This window comes from Phymastichus coffea, unplaced genomic scaffold (genome assembly GCF_024137745.1).
Source record: "Phymastichus coffea isolate CEN01 unplaced genomic scaffold, Cenicafe_Pcof_1.1 PCOF00040, whole genome shotgun sequence".
Classification (NCBI taxonomy): domain Eukaryota; kingdom Metazoa; phylum Arthropoda; class Insecta; order Hymenoptera; family Eulophidae; genus Phymastichus; species Phymastichus coffea.
The window spans coordinates 156,400-172,868 of NW_026706851.1; the positions used below are offsets into that span (position 1 = coordinate 156,400).

At 47.9% G+C, this 16,469-nt stretch overlaps 1 protein-coding gene across 1 annotated transcript; it reads right to left on the minus strand.

Moving 5' to 3' along the window:
• Nucleotides 1-2,741: 2,741 nt before the first annotated feature.
• On the minus strand, nt 2,742-3,606 carry LOC131664077 (uncharacterized). Its single transcript, XM_058934944.1, has 3 exons — nt 3,503-3,606; nt 3,213-3,387; nt 2,742-3,014 (listed from the first exon to the last, which is right to left on the minus strand). Exons 1-3 carry the CDS (start codon nt 3,604-3,606, stop codon nt 2,742-2,744), a joined length of 552 nt encoding a protein of 183 aa, XP_058790927.1.
• Nucleotides 3,607-16,469: the final 12,863 nt, after the last annotated feature.

Here is a 16,469-nt window from a genome sequence, read left to right on the forward strand (position 1 = left end):
GGGGCTCTCCCCTCCTTCCCTTTTTTAATCGTCCCGGCGTTCCTTCGCTGCAAGGCCAAAAATTGCTTGTAATTACGGTTTATGCTGATTCCTCCGATCACTCGGGGATTCATTTATCATTGTCCCTCTGCACTCTGCGCGCCGATGCTCGGCCGCAGCATTTACTTTAACATCGACAGGTTTATTTTTCCTGCTCGCAAATAAACCCTAATACCATTTGCTTTCAATTACATTGCCGTGATTTACACGGTGATTTATTAAATATGCGAAACCAGTTTTGCGAACTTGAGTATCATCTGTAGGCGGCATTTTTTCATTTTTTACATTCGCAAGCGACACGCGCGCCAATTTTTGGCGTCTTTTTGCGGCGCGATCCGCAGAAAAGCAGCGTGATTCGCGAGGCTGTGCGTGTCAGCCTGCCGCATCTATAAATAGCTTAAAAGCTTACTCTAGTACGGAGCCAGATTAAAAGTGATTAATAGCAATGGAGAAGATCAATCACAATACTACGCGCGCGCATTTTCGATGGCTGTGCCGCGCAGCTATGCCTGTCCGTCCCCGTCGAACGAACAAAAGCTGACGGATCCGATGCTCGGAGAATATGCCGATCGAGTGTCGGCGTAGCCGAAATAACAGTTACACGGCTCAATTGCGAAGCGGCCGTGTAATAATTTTCGGCTGCCGCCCCGAGATATGAGAGATCGTCGCTGCGCGTTCATTAGCACCAGCTCCTCACGTCCATCAGCCTGCGGGGCCGCGCTGTCGCTGTCGTCGTCGTCGCCGCCACTCTCTGATCGTTCGTTTTCAGCATTACATTAATCACTTTTATTTCTCATCCGCGCGGACGCGCCCACAAACGATGCTGTCTTCTCAGACGACAACGCGCGACTGTTGTCAAAATATACCGTCCGATCACGTGGATTTGCACGACGCACCTCTGTCGATGTTCCCCAATCAATAATCACGAGCTATCCAGACGATGCTATCAGTCTTGACGTGCTTAATAACCCTCGCCAAACTACAGTACAGACGCACCAAAACGATAAACACATAATACCTGCTCCAGTGAACGGACAAAACATTGTCTTTTCAGCGCAACGGAGAAAAACCATGCGCCTCGCGCCTTTCCAAAGCGCTTACTGTGCAAAATGCATCTTGAGCGAGCCATATAATCATATGGCTATAAGGACATCAGGCGTCAGTCATTCGCGAGCTCGTACTTGCAATTTTCGTTTAGTGCCACGTGCACTTATCACGTGCGAGTCGAGCATCTATACAACGGAGTCGCGCCGTTTATACGTCTAACTTTTAAAATGTGAATTATGGCGCTACTGAAACGCGCACGGTAAACTGCTTACAGGCGGCTTTTCCTTGTTCAAGTTTCAATATGAAAAGGATGTACTTTATATCTTCCGCTTGATGAATTCTACGATTCGCTACATCGCTTTCAACATACATATGCACACGTAGTAACCGAATCTACCAACATCCAGCGAAGGAGGGAGAGAAAAAGAAGCATTCGTCACCAGCACCGCCTTGACAGTAAACTCGAGCGTTGCGGATGTATGCGTGTGTGCATTGGTTCCGAATGGCTGTACGGATACGTCGACTTTTGCAGGAGAGGGTCTATACACGCATCTTTGTCGCCCACGTCACTTGGACCGAGCTAATCGCGTTAATGCCCCCCCCCCCCCCTTTCTCTCTCTCTCGCGATCTACGCATAGTCCGAGAGTGCATGCAGTGCACCCTCTCATATTCCGACGTTCAATGTGATACCGTACGAGCTTCGTGTACTCGACCAATTACCGATGCCCGGTCTCTTAATCGACCAACAGCGGTCGAGACAGAGAGCTGTACGTATATTAATATTCCTCGGAAGAGACAGACTACGAATATCGATTATATGCCGTAGTTGTGCACTTGATTACGTCAAAGGCTGTCGCTTAATCGACTGTACTGCTTTGCGGTCGTATATACGCGGCAGACAGTCTGAGCTTTTTGGCAAACAGGTTACACGCTCTATTTGGCCGGTTTATTTCATGGGAATTTTTCGATCGCGCTGCTCCTATGTATTTAATAAGTGAGTCAGGATATGGATGAGTGGATGGGAAAATGGAGGTACTCGTAGATTGGTCGTTAATCATTTGAGATTCTCGAAACTGAGACGTTAAATCCATGATAAACTACAGATAAAATAAGGTATCTAAAAAACTCAGCAAAATTTATGTAGAAATATATTTTACAAAAAATAGTTCCAGCAACGTAATATTTGATTGGTAGATCACAACAATTTTTGCAAATTGTCATTGGACAAGTACTCGCAGAGATACTCGACGACCTCCAACGAGAAGATATGACAAAACATATCGTTCATCATCACCAGAACGATGTCTCTCAGCAAGTTGAATTTTTTAGCCTTTCTGTAGAAGCATCGTTTCAATATGTAACTGTAGTTGATGAACGCGTTAGTCCTCAAACCAAGCTTGAATTCCAAAACAGCGTTATCTTCGCGGAAAAGGGGACTGAGGGCGCTAGGTTTCTTCGTGACGACGTGGTAGTAGGAACACTCGTCGAGAATGTTCACCTCGCGCATTCTACTCAGTTCCGCCTGATACGAGCTCAAGCACTTCGTCCACGTGTAATTCAGCTGGTGATCTTCGCATTGACCGGCAGATTCTGGGCGAGTAGTAGAGCGACGTGCTTAATGAAAGTGAGCACCATTCTTTTGGTAAAACTGCTGGTCATCGTGTAAGCAAAGGCCGTGTGTCCGTCGCTATTCTCGATGTTGACATCGGCGCCTCGCTCCAGCAGGTATTCGACATCTTCTTGGCGTGCAAGTTGGCAAGGAGCATGTGCAAGGCGGTATTGTCGTGGCAGTCGCGCTCGTTAATAAGCGATCCATGCTCGATTAGGTGTTGCATCGTCGCGTAGTTTTGCTGGTTGATCACCAGCATCAAGGCCATCCTGCCCTGGGCGTCTTTGTGATTGATGTTCGCGCCATGATCGATGAGCATCTGCACGATTCGCGTGTTCGTGAACAGATACGCCCCCCAACAGTACTTCGTCGTCATCGTCGTCGATGTCCGTCTTGTGACGGAGCAGCAGATCCACCATCCGCTCGCTTCTGCGGATGATCGCATGCTCCAGCACACTCGAACCTTTGACGAAGACATTTGCGTCGGCGCCGTGCTCTACCAGCAGCTCCACCAAACCGCCACGGCCAAAGGCGACACATAGAAGCAGTGTTTGACGTTGATCAGTCGAGCGAGCGATTCATCCTTGTCTTGCACCGCCACGTGCAGAGCCATGGAGCCGTCGTTGTTGCGACAGCTCGGCGAGGCGCCCCGGTCCAATAGCGTTTTCGCCAGAGCAATGTGTTCCTCGCTTCTGGGCGCAACGCGTAGCGCGTAGAATAGTGGCGATTGGATTCGTTGGGTCACGACGTCTATCGACGACCCGTTCTCTAGGAACGTTCTCGTCCGCGCCTCTTGTCAAAAGATACCCGACTAGCTTGAGCTTCTCGAACTTCACCGCCAGATACACGGGCGTCTTGTCTTTCCCGTTTATTGCGTTGACCTCGACTCCCGACACCAACAGCAACTCCATCACGGAGGCGTCCGTACTGTCCTCGAGCGTGTTTTGAGTAGCGTAGTGCAACGCCGTCGATCCGTCGTCGGACGTGGCATTGACACTCGCGATTTTTCCGATCAACAGCTTGACCACTCGGACGGAGCCGTGCTAAGCCGCGAGGTGCAGGGCGTTTTGGTATTAATTAATAATTCCTCATCTCGTTCCCGTACTCGTCAGCTACGTGCAGACAATAACTGCTGTCGGCGCATTCGCAGCTCGCCCGTGATTCGTCGCTCTCGAAGGTACGAACCTCGGCTCAGCAGCAACTCGACCATCCGCAGGTCGTTGCTGACCACGACCACGCGAAGTGCCGTTTGACCTGCCTCGTTCTCCTTATCGATGTCGATGTCTTCTCGCCATGTCTTTCTTTACGTTGTCCCGTCTAGTGCCAGTCATCGCTGCAACGAAAACAAGCAACAGGTTAAAGTTAGTTCGCTTGCAACTTGGCTAATAATCCTGCTGATTTATTTGACGAGGTCGAAAGAGAGCTTATAATTAAGGTTGCGCACACAAGGTAGAGAGGCGTTTGTTAGGTAATATATGATTCAATTACCATGTACAGGTTTCGGCGTGGCGTAGCATGGCGTCTGGTACGAGCAGAGTGCAGATGCAAATCAAGTTGGAAACGTGCGGATGAAGTCTAATTTGGGCTCGAGGAGGGGGAGCGAGAGAGAGAGAGAGAGAGAGAGAGCGTTGTGCAAAAAGGCAAGGAAAAACTAGAGGCGAGCCCATCGTGAGAAAGGTCTGGTGTCGCCAAACAGGTTTGATCGTGGGGGCGGCGCAGCTCCCTCCGCGCGAATCAATGAAGAAGGCCTGAAGAAGACGCGCAGACGGAGAAGATGACGGCGAGTATTTTTGCGGTCGGTCGTGCGTCACGCGCGCACCTCGCACAGAGTCGCACACGTGTGCAAGCCAGCCGAGTCGCCAATGCATTACGCACATCGGCGAGCCATCGAGTCGTGAACCGCAATTCCGTGGACACGCAAGAAGCTGCGGCCTTGTACCGGTTTTTAAACACTCCGATGCATACACGCCGTTGCTGTCGCCTGGTTTTTAGGCTCCTCTTCGCGCGGATAAAAATTCACTGCTGCTGTAAACCTTGACAATATGGTCTTGAAATCAGAGTACCTAATTCCAATTGTGCGCTTCTTTCGGAATATATATTCCTATTTACGAATGAAAATGAATTTCGGTTGAATTTCCTGCCGACAGATTTCTAATTTGTCTGCTGATTATCGAGCTCGTCGCTCATTCCCTAACACCTGCAGGCCTTGCAAATTGTTTTCTTTTCAACGAGCGTCATTCGTCCTTTCTCATACCACTATAAATTGATCACCTTGTAATAAATTTACCTTCTGTTTGGTTCAAATAGTTTAAATAGAAGCAAATAACACGCAGTTGCTATTTAGCGTTTTTTACGATAAGATGTTGCTTGCACATGTCGGGTTTTCTTATCTCGAAAGCGATGTATTACATGAAAGAAGCCAAATGATTTTATTATAATGGCAATAAAATATATTCTTAATTAATTCTTGTACGAGTTGCTTTCTATATTACAACGACTAGCATTAAAAGCTCTTTAATACTAATAAAAAGCTCGTAGAACGATGCCCCAAGCGACGATTAGGTGGAGCATTAATATTCTTTTTTAGCCAGGGAGAAAATGAGGTATGACTCGTGAGCTAATTATCGTGGCGGATCACACATGCGGGGGACATTGCATCATCGCACGATGAAGAAAAGAAAAAGCGTGGAGGCTTAGCGTGACAAAGGAAATGAGAGGGCCGATAAGTTGCGGGAGCATAAATTAATGCTGTACTCGAAAAATACAGTGCCGCAAGCCGGCCTCTATTCACGGGCTTTTTCCCTTTGCGGAAAGCGTTTTTGTCGAGTCCTCGCGAGCTGTACTGGATTATCGCGCGGGGCCAAAGCAAGTGTGCTGCGTCATCGATTCAGCGGGCCGCGTTGCCAATAAAGCCACGCGCGGAGAGCTATAAAACGACGATGAACGAGCGCCGGCTTCTTTTTCCACCTGGGCCTTTAATAATTAACTCGGCGCTTCTTTAACGGCTCGTAAGGAATATTTTTGCGCTGCTCCCGTTGAATGATCAAGTGCACTTCGAGCCGCGACGAGCAGCGACGAGCGCAACAAAGCGGAAGAACGAAAGAACGACCGCTGGAACGCAGCCCCGTGCTGGCTTTCCAGAACCACCGACGTCGGCGGAGCGCACCCGCGCCGCTGAATCCACGCGACGGCAGCGGCTGTCGTTCAACGAAACCAAGCGGCGCGCCGAGCATCGACAGCTCGCCTACGAGTCCGTGCGTGACATTCCTGCGCCGCGAGGAGCGACGCTGGCCGGTAGGGCGTGCGCGCACACGCGCGAAACGGTCGCGATGAATCGGCCCGGGGCTGTGCGCCCGAGAATCCAGTCTAATCTCGATTCTCGACAGTGCCCTTGAAGCGCCGCCACCGAGCGACCGACCCCCGATTGGATTTCCTCTTTTGTTCGTTCCCCCGTTCGCAGCCAGATAAAGGAGAATTCCCTCTTGCCCCGAGCGTCGCCGGCTAAGCCGATATATACGACGGCCCGCGGCCAGAGAATTTCCAACTCCATCCACGCCGATGATTTCGCCCGCTTCTCTGCGCTCGCGTCGCCCTAGCTCCGAGGCTGGAGTGTTGGCGCACGCGACTCGGCCGAGAGTGGAGATCCGTGTTCTCGCGTTTGTGCGGGCGCACTCTGAGAGAGGCAATTTTTCGCGAATTTTCATCCATCGAAGACGAGCAGCAAGACGTTGCGTCGAGCGAACGACGAGTCGCCAGTTGTTCCCCGCGATCCGCGAGCGCGCGAAAGTCGCAGGTCCGCGTCCGGCCGGGAAGGAGCAGAGCACGCGTGCTCTCGCGGGGCCGAGTTCGAGAGGCGCGAATCGAGCGCAGCGCCGCTCGAGCCAGGAGGGTTGTGCAGGTTCCGTATTGATTCCGCGTCGGATGATTCATGGGCTCTCTTTCTCCTTCCACCTCCAGCGCCGCCACTGCCGACCGCTTGCAACCCCGTTGTATTCTAAGCGAGCCGCCCTTCTCTTCGCTCTCTCTCTCTCTCTCTCTCTCTCTCTCTCTCATTATCCGCCACCCCCCGTCCCCTTCCCACGCGCACTTTTGACGAATTCGTGATTTCCCGCGGAGACCCGCCGCAGCTTGCACTTTCAGCCTCGTGCTCTCAGCCCTTGTTCAAACACTCGGGCTGTTTTCACTTGTATCGTCGCAGAGATTCATCTGTCCAAGCGAACGCACCACGGAATGACCGTAGTGCCAGTACATCGTAGTACAGGCGGAGAAGCGCGGACGGTGCGCTACGGCACTGGCCCCTGCTCGCACGCGCATGACTCACCGATGATTCACGGAATCTTTCCGGGCTTTTTCGCTTTGGAGGCAAGTTAATAACTAGCGTTCATCGCTGTACCTACGCGACGTGCAACCGCGTTATTTACACGGCGTGGACGAGTGCCACGTTTCCGGAGCCTGACGGAGGCAAAAGTGAAAGAACGCACGAGTATTAACGGTGAAATTCGGCGGACTGCCATCGATTTTCATTGTCGCATTTTTTGCATCCCTCCCCTCTCCGGCACGCGCGTCTGCGTATATATATATATATATATATATATATATATATATATACACACGGAGGCGGCAGTTGGCGGGGCGAGGGGTAGTCGCCAAGGGGAATCCTACGCCACAGCGGAGAGGACGAGAGCCGGCATGGGGGAGATATTGGTCGACGACAGTCGCGCGCGACCGACGACGAGCCGACTGGCACTTCGCACGCATGTATCCCCATAGATGTATGTAACACACGTGTATAGATAGAAGTATTCGGCAGCGTTAGCAGACGCGTCGAATTGACTTAGTTTGGTCTTTATAATAAAAAAGAAAAAAAAAAGAAAAAGAAATGTAGTTTTCACTCGACGTTGTAGAATAGCATGCGAAAGTGAAGCGAGGCAGGGTGAGTCATATTCGTCGAGCTCCACGTCTCGCACGCGTGAGCACTTTGCAGCGTTCGACGAGAGTATAACCTTGGATAAAGCTAAGAGATCATTCAGACGAGGGAATGCTCTCCCTCCTCCCGCATCCTCATTCGCGTGCTTTGCAGCTCTATAGACGAGTTTTTGTTGGCTCGGTATACGAGCGTAGAGCGAGGATCGATTGCCAGACACTCGCAGTTTGTCGTCGATTATGCTAATCCGACGAGGAGCGCGCGCGCGCCCTTTATTAAATTGGTATACTTGCCACAAAGACAGACGCAGTCGACGAGCTGTATGCCAAATTACGACGGCGCTGTCGTTGGACACGATTTTACCGACGTTTGGATTCGATGAATTTCCGAAGGGTACGCGCCCCACCTCCCATTCCTTTCTTCCCCGAATGGTCCGAACCGTTACAATATTTTTCGGCGCTGCTCGTAAAGTGCGTAACTTACACTCGATTGACCCTGCAACACTGTCGCCCGAACAAACTTTAAATCACCATGCTTGCGTGTCCGGCAAGAGTGCGATAAATTCGAATCTTTACGAACAATTATTTGACGTTTATAAACACATAAATTACTCGTCCCTTGGAAATGTTGACTTGGCCTGGACTGCTTTGTGTGGCGCGTAACCCCTTCTCGTCGGCCACGTGGCGGCTTCATACATCAAAGGTAAATACGCGTATATATATGCGCACCCTCCCCATGGATTGGTAACACACGATAAGAGTTTCGCCAAGCTTATTGCGATAAATTAACTAAGCCGCTTAGCTTACGCTTCTCGTTTTCGAAATCAATCAGATGACGCGCGGCTGGAAATTGCATTAGAAAAGTATCACCATTGCAAATCGCAGGACGACAAACTTACAACTGAAGTACTCCGTGTGGAAGGCAGCATTAGGCGAAGAGCCATAAAAAGCGTCGGCAAAGACAGAAAGAGAGAGAGAGAGAGAGACAGAGAGACCAAGCGCGAATAATATGACGCAGAGGAAAATACGGAGCGAGCGGTGACAAATAAGAGGTGACTATCGCCTCTTTCTCAGCGTCGTCGCCGTCACCGCCGCCGCGACGGTAATTGCGTTAGGGAGGTGAGTCACGTGCTGCGTGCGCGCGACCAACGACCAAGGAGGGAAAGAACGAGCGCAGAGTGGAGCAAGTTGGCAAATTCGAGCGAAAAAAGAAGGCCAAAAGGAGTTTAAGTTCACTGCCAAGTAGGCGAGAGATGTCAATTGCATTCCTCGCTTTTTTTCAGCTTTCATTAGCCAAAGTATGCTGGCAGTTGAGAAAGCTCGTTGTTCCCTGCGCGCAGCCTCTTCCCTCCGATTCTCGTTACGTCGTGTCGCGCGCGACCCTGAAACGTCAAACGTGAAAGCAACGAGTTATAAACTTATCTTCGGTTTCCAACCATCATTAGAACGGTGTTGCCGGTGAAGGGGCTATTAATAACGGCGACCACGAGCGTAATCAGTAATTCATTAGCGAGAAGTGAATCGCGCTTTACTGATACATGACGCGAGAGCAGGCGTATCGAATGAAAGCCAAAAGGCGGTGGTATTCCGTATCAACCGCATTAAATACCAAGTTCGCGCCTTAATCAATAAAGAACAATGGAGCTCCTCATGCGCTGCGGATAATTGTTATTATTAGCGGGAACTTGCCAGTCATTCCGTTGGGGCGCGCGTGTATCACCACCTCTCAAGCGAAGCCTCATACACTGACTAAGATCTTATAATAAATTCGTTATGATTCGTGGTAAAATTTACTATGTAACATAGTAAAACCGGAACATACGTAAGCCATTATCAAAATTGCTGTTTTCAGTAATTATTATTATAATATTTTAAATTATAAATTACTGTAGTATGTACGTAGAACATTTTTACATATAATAAAATTACGTATTATAGCAAACATTATTTTAAAAGTAATAAACATTATTATAGCTAGAGTAGAAATTGTTATAGCTTGTAGCAAATTTTACTGTGTAATATAGTAAAAATTACTCTCCCCCCCCAGTAGCTAAATCATTAGTTCACTTTTTTTGCACATGTGGCGTTTTGAAAGTCAGCATAGTGATTTTAGTGCCTATTACTTGCGAGCGGCTGAAAGCTAAAACCCTGACACTTAGTATATAAAAGAAATTTGTTCTACAAAAAAATTAGTACATTTCTAATGAGTGCGCAAAGGCTTTTTTGACGAAACGAGAACAAAATCTCCGGCTTGTGTCGTAAACTTTTCGTTTCGTCAAAAAGTCTTTTCCCATTAGTTAGGAACAGTATTTTTCCGAGTGACAGCCAAAAACAAGAGTGCTGAAGATGCGATTTAGAGGTTAGAATGCGGAAAAAAGAAATTATCAATGCAAGTACGAGCAAAACCGATCATAAATATTTGTCAAGTTTAACCAAGTAGGATAAACTAGATTCGAAATTAAAAATATTTAACCACAGAGACCGTGTTAGTAAAATAGTGATATTAAATAAATATACAAATAAAATAAAAGCTATAAACATTAATAACTTACTAATACAAGCAATCTAAAAATATTTTTCTTCTTTCTCGTAGCTATAAAATTTATTGTAGACCACAGTAAATTTTATAATGGCTCGAATATGAACTGCTTTTGTTGCACAGTAAATTTTACTGTGGATTATAACGAATACTATTATAGCATTTCTCTCAGTGTATCAAAACTAGGCACAGCGGAAGCATTTGTTATGTCTATGTCCGCGAAGCAAAAAGGAAATGTAAGGAGCGTGATCGGGGGGGGGGGGGGGGGGGCGTAGGTTCCGCGAAGCCGATCGATCGATTGATTTCAAGTCGGCGCTTATATTACTTACGCGCGACGTCATTGTCGGCGCACCTGTCTCTGTCTCTCTCTCTCTCTTTCTTTCGCTTATTCTCTGCCACACATATGCGCCGTGCAACTCCGGGGTTCATTATTTTTGAAGCGGCTTTTAGACGAAAGACACGCGACAACGCCAGCTGCAACCTTTGCCGAATAAACAGGAGGCACTTCTTACTAATCTACCCTCCAAATGATGATTCGCTTTGCTTTATTTATTTGTTCTGCTGGTATACTTTGTACTATAATGTGGCATGGCCTTCCCATCGTTTGAAAAAATAAAGAGTGGATGTAACCTCCTTGAGACTTGCCGCAAACACTGACGGTAACTCAGCATTTTTTCGAAATCATACAACATAAGATACTAGAACTAGATGCTGCTATTTGTTGTTATTTTCACATTTTCTAATCTATTTATTATTATTTACCACAATGGAGTTTGAAATAATTTAATGGAATAAGAGCGTTTGAGTTCGTGCAATTGCAGCCATCGCAAAGCTAATAACAATAATAATTACTTACCTTTATCATCCAAGATATAAGGTATATCAAGTATTCGTATGTAATGGAGACTGTTAAATTTATGCTCACGTTAAAAATTAGAGGAGTGAATATTAGTGGCATGTTCAAGACTCGAATCTGTATATCAGCTGAAATATTAAACAAACGATTTTGATAATTATAAGTGCTACTTGAACGGATGGAGTGTACTTTACTTTTTTTTTGTTTTTTCATGATTGGAAAACATGTTGGACTTTATACTATTTAATAATGCGCTAAGAATTTGGATAAGTGAAAATTGAAAAGAAAATAAAATAAGTCCTTGAAAGGAAATCTAGTTTTTTATGTATCAACAGAGCGTTAGAGTAAGTGTATTATTTTCTAAGTATTACGATCTAGTTCGGGGACTCGGGACCTTCCCGTATGCAATAAAAGTGTCAAGGTTAAAAACCTTGTTCTTGTGTATTTTTACCTTCTGAATCAGAATCTGCCACTAGATTTTCCGAAAAATCCGTAGAAATTAGTTTAAAATACAATTGCTCAAACAACATATGAAAAAATGTTTTTTTCGATCTGAACAATCTTTCTAGATAAACGGCAAATTTAATGACGAAAAAGTTTCCTACAATCTTATTCCATGAATCATGGTCTACAGATTGATATAGTTCAACTATACATTAGATCTGAAATTGCGCTTTTTAACGATCGAAAATACCGCTTTGTAATGCTCGTATATTGATATAAGTAGTCAATGATATTAAATATAATTTTTTCATGACCTTTTTTATTGATTTCACGTTTATTTAACTATTTTTCACGACAAGATATCCAACGTGTTGTTCTAGTCAACAATTCTTTTTATTTACGAATTAAAAGCCTACTAATTATTTACTAACGTTTCCATTAACAATTATTTCTAGTTAAGAAACAAAAAATGTTGGCTAGAGAAAGAGTGATTATTTAGGTGATTTATATAGGTTAGAAATGAGATTCTCGTAAAAGTTGAAATATAGTTTTTGCAGGCCTTTCTTCAGCCAAGAAAATGAGGCTCTTGAAAATGAAAGGTTTACTCGATTAGAAAGACACCTCAAATATTCACCATTAACGCCAAATAAGTAGGTATGTCATGTTAAATATGAATTACCAAAATGAAAGGCCTAGTTGAACTATTTATTTTCTGTGTAAGCTATAAATGTAGAATTTGCAAACTCTAGATTTGAAAAGTAAAATAAGAAGTTTGAGTGGTAAATGAAACAATATTGGACTTATTAATGTATTATTCAATCGAGATTATTCATTGTATAATTATTATTTATAAAAATGCAGATAATTTTGTAGCCATAAATGATGCTTCCCTCTTAAACAATGCTCGCATTGATCGAGTCTGGCGGCATTAAATGTTTCGTTATGCCGTGCGCGAGATTTTAAAGTCCTCTGTTTCGCTGCAGGAGAAACAAAACCGCGCTATGGAAGGATAGAAGGCTATTTTTGCGCGATGGTTCGCAAGCTCCTCCCACTTGTTCACCCTCTCTGGTGGGGCTTAGGGCTTGTCGCCCGATTCATTTCCATACTCGAAAATAGCGGCCCTCGCTAACAAAGACGAGGCCTTTATTTTTGGAGCGCGTGAATGACGATGAAGAGGCGAAAATCTTGCAACAAGACGAGCAAAAAGAGAAGGCGACTGTCGTCCTCCGCCCCTGCACGTGTGTGCAACTCGCTGGCTCTCCTTCTCCTCTGCCTTATCCGAGCAACATTTGTAATGTGACTTTCAGCCGGCTAATTTGTACGACTCGGCGCGCGCTCGCATTTATAAGCTGACGGCTCGTATGAATTTGGGGCCCTGCGCGCCTTCGTCAATTAACGTGAGAAATGTGAAGAAGTCCGAGAGCCGACGTCGCTCTCTCGAAAAAGCACGCGTCGTCGACGCGAGGTTGAAAGCGAGGTGAACGCACAATGCGCGTCCGATCGCGTGCAAATCTCGCGGCACGGACGGCAGCTCGATTTGTCAAAATCTCGTTGTCGGACTCGCCGCGAGCTTCGCAAGTGCGCGCCCATTAGCCTGTCTCCGAAATACTAATAACTTGAATTTGCAGCACGCAGGCCGGGTCTGCATGCCGTAGCACGGGCAAACGAGCCGCGCGAGGCGGAGCGTCCAGACGCCGCCGCCGCCGCCGCCGCCGCCGCCGTCGTCGTCGTCGTCGTCGTCGCAGGCGAATCAATACACAACGATCAATTAGCCGCGGCGCTGCTCGGCGAGAACCCGTCCTCTTTATGTTTCCTCGCATGCGCGCGGCGTCATTAAGCGGGAAGTCGCTGCTCGCGGGAGTCTCGCTCGAGCATCTGGCTGCGCGATTCAAGGCCGGCCAATCAACCTCGCACTACGCCAGCCGGCAAACTCGTCGCGCACCGCAGTGCACGCTCGCATTCAAGGACAAGCTCGATATGCGCCCACCTCTGACACGTCCATGTGCGAGCATTATTATTAGCACCTTTCGTAGGCCCTCCCTGCCAAGTCTGCAGGCTCAGGGCGCTTCGCCCTCTCCAGTCACTTCGGTTTTGCTTGAGAAATGTAGCTGAGCTCTTTCCACGGAAAACTTTAATGACCCGAAGAGAAGTTAATGCCATTTCGATAAATATTGCCGGTGTAAGGCTTCAAAGGCATTATGTAAAAGCACGGTGACGCGGCTTTCAATGTTGCGCATAATTAACGTCCGATCCTTATTCATTTGTAAATTGAAAATGCAGCTTCCATTCGTATGACAATTTGAAAATTGAAAATTCGCAAGTGCAGCTCGCTTCGTTCAGCCGCGTGGACTTGTTTTCCGTCTTCTTTGCTATTCCGCTCTTCAAGGAATTGAAAAGAGCTCATGAATAGAGTCTTCACACGAGGCGAAACGAGCCAATTGCAGGCAGGCGATTAAAGAGCTTTCCGCAGTTATATTCATTAACGTCGGCATATAAAATTAGCCAACGCTGATAAATAAACGCGCGAGCAGGATTTGCTGCAACTATGTCGTTAACCGTCATCAGTGTGAATTTATTTGACAGACTTCAGCCAGGCATAAAGTCACTTGAGCGTGTAAGCCGATCGACGCGTGTAGCTGGAATCAAAGATTATCCTCGCCGACTTACCAAAATATCAAATTATTTCGTTGACTCCGAGGCAATGATAAGCTCGCGTGTGCTTACTTAGCTGTGCTTTAATGCCACGAGTTATTTCGGCCGATGCGCACAATGCGCAACAATAAAAAATACGTGCGAGTGTCTCAAAGGCGGAACTGGTAGTTCGTATGCCTCGTTGACGCTCGATTCGCGGTGGCGCGGCCCGAGTAATTGAGCGTCGTCGGAGCATCAAGTAGTAACAGACACAATAGTCAGACTTTGAATACGCGCGCGCGACTCGCATTATTCGATAAAGTCCAATATCATTCACCTTGACTTTCCACGGTATATAGCGCTTGAATGGACTGTTAATTCAATTGAGAGCATATTCATGGTGCAATTGCAGTGCCGAGTGCGTACATACACATGCGATCAATTCACGGCGCGCCGGCGTATTTATAGCCGAAAGAGCGACTGCACATGCAGCGATATCGGCCTTTGTCAAGTCGCATCGAGGAATTGTCGTTTCTTTATGATCCGATTAGCGCGCGGCCTGTACGTCGATCGCTGAGGGCATATAGCGCAAGCGAAAACGTGTTCTTGCTTTCAACTAGCAATATCGTTAAGTGCTCGCATTCTCGTAAATGGCGTCGCGGCGTCGCGGCGTCGCGGCTTCCCAGCCGCAGTCGGTCGAGGGCCCGAAGCGTCGCCGATCCGCCACGCTCGAAAGAGACGTCCGATTCGCCGGGCGACAGATTTGTCAGAGGGAGGCGCAGGAATGCCGGCCGCCTCTCGCAGGGGCAAAACACCATCCAAAGAAACAGAGCCAAATCGGCAAGGTCGCCCAGGTGGGCTGCGGCGCAATTTAAGCGTCATCGCTCGGCTCGGCGCTCGCGCGCACCGAGAGAGACGCGGAGCGCGAGCTAGCGCGGCTGGAAGCTGGAAGGTTCTTGAAGGCTCGATATGTACCGATTACGGTGCGCTCGTAACAGCCGACCAGCAGCAGCGTGCGCGAAGAAAAGCAACTTTGGCGAGCGCGCGAGACGAACCGGTCGCGCAGCTGCAGCCAGCGGCAGCTCTTCGAAATCCAGTTCTCCGCGGAGAGAACCTATATATACGCGCGTCACGCGGCAGCGGCGGGCTTTTGTGCCGGTGGCGGGCTTTTGTGACGATGATCGACTTGTCGATCGGCTGCTGCTGCTGCTGCTACTGCCGTAACTCACCGCGTTATTTCTTCGTTCGAGCAATTCTCTAAATTGCGCGTTGCGAGGCCAATATGACTCAATCAAAACACTATCCGGTTTCAGTGTCGCCGCGGTCGTTTCAAGGCGATCGGCCGTAATAAAAATAAGGAAGAAAGCTCACCCTTAGCGGGTTGCGTTACCGCCTAAGCAGCCCGACGAAGCGGATGTATCGCGTTACGATAAGTTCGCGTGTCAGCGCCGGTTCAAGCCCAACCGCGCCTATCAACTTGGAAGCACGCGCGCGCGAATTAAGACTTTTGGCTGGCAATCGTTGCGTCGTCGAGGGGCCCCTCGGGCGCGCCACGCCAAAAGCAGCACGCCGCGCTCGATTCGCGACGATCGCATCGGCGGGGCTTCGATCGGCGATCCGAAAATCCGCACCGCGCAGCGGTTCCGGTGCGCATTCTACGCGTTGCAAGACTCCCGTTGATCGGCTTCCCTCTAGTGTTACCGAAAAGGTGGTCGGCGTGCTCGCGAACGCGCGCGACCCGCGTCAGCGTTCCCCGCGCTCTCCTCGCGATGAATAATGCGAACAGACGACCTACCTTTCGGCGCACGACACTCGCCGATTCGCTCTTGCACGTGTACGCACGTATCACTCTCGTTGTCCCTTGGCACGCATTTTCTCAAAGGGGTACGTCTCGTACAGTATCTTCATTTAACCACGCCAAAGCGTACGTAAGTTCAAAACGCGGAAAATGCCGAAAATGCCGCGAGTAAATTCGTTTAACATAGTCAAAGGGCTCTCCTTTCCTCTCTGTGAGAACACTTTCGTGGCAATTATACGCAAACAACAAAACAATCTTGCGCGAGTATACGAGACAAGCGTTTGACAAAGAGAAAGGACGAGACGAGTACCACCAAGAGGGCAACGTAATGAAATGACGTGACGCGCATGAAACCGCGCTACCGTTTCGCTACGCCAACAATCCGTCAGGCTATACGTACTTCGTTATGAAAAACGTAAACATAACTCTGCAGCGGTGTTTTGCGAGATACGATTCAAAGATTGTTCCAACGACGAATAATTTATTGTCGCGCAGTCATTTCGGAGTTGCTTTTTGGAAATGCCTTAACGGCTTGTGTGTCAAATTCAAATGGAAATGAAATTGAACGATTAGAAGCACTGAA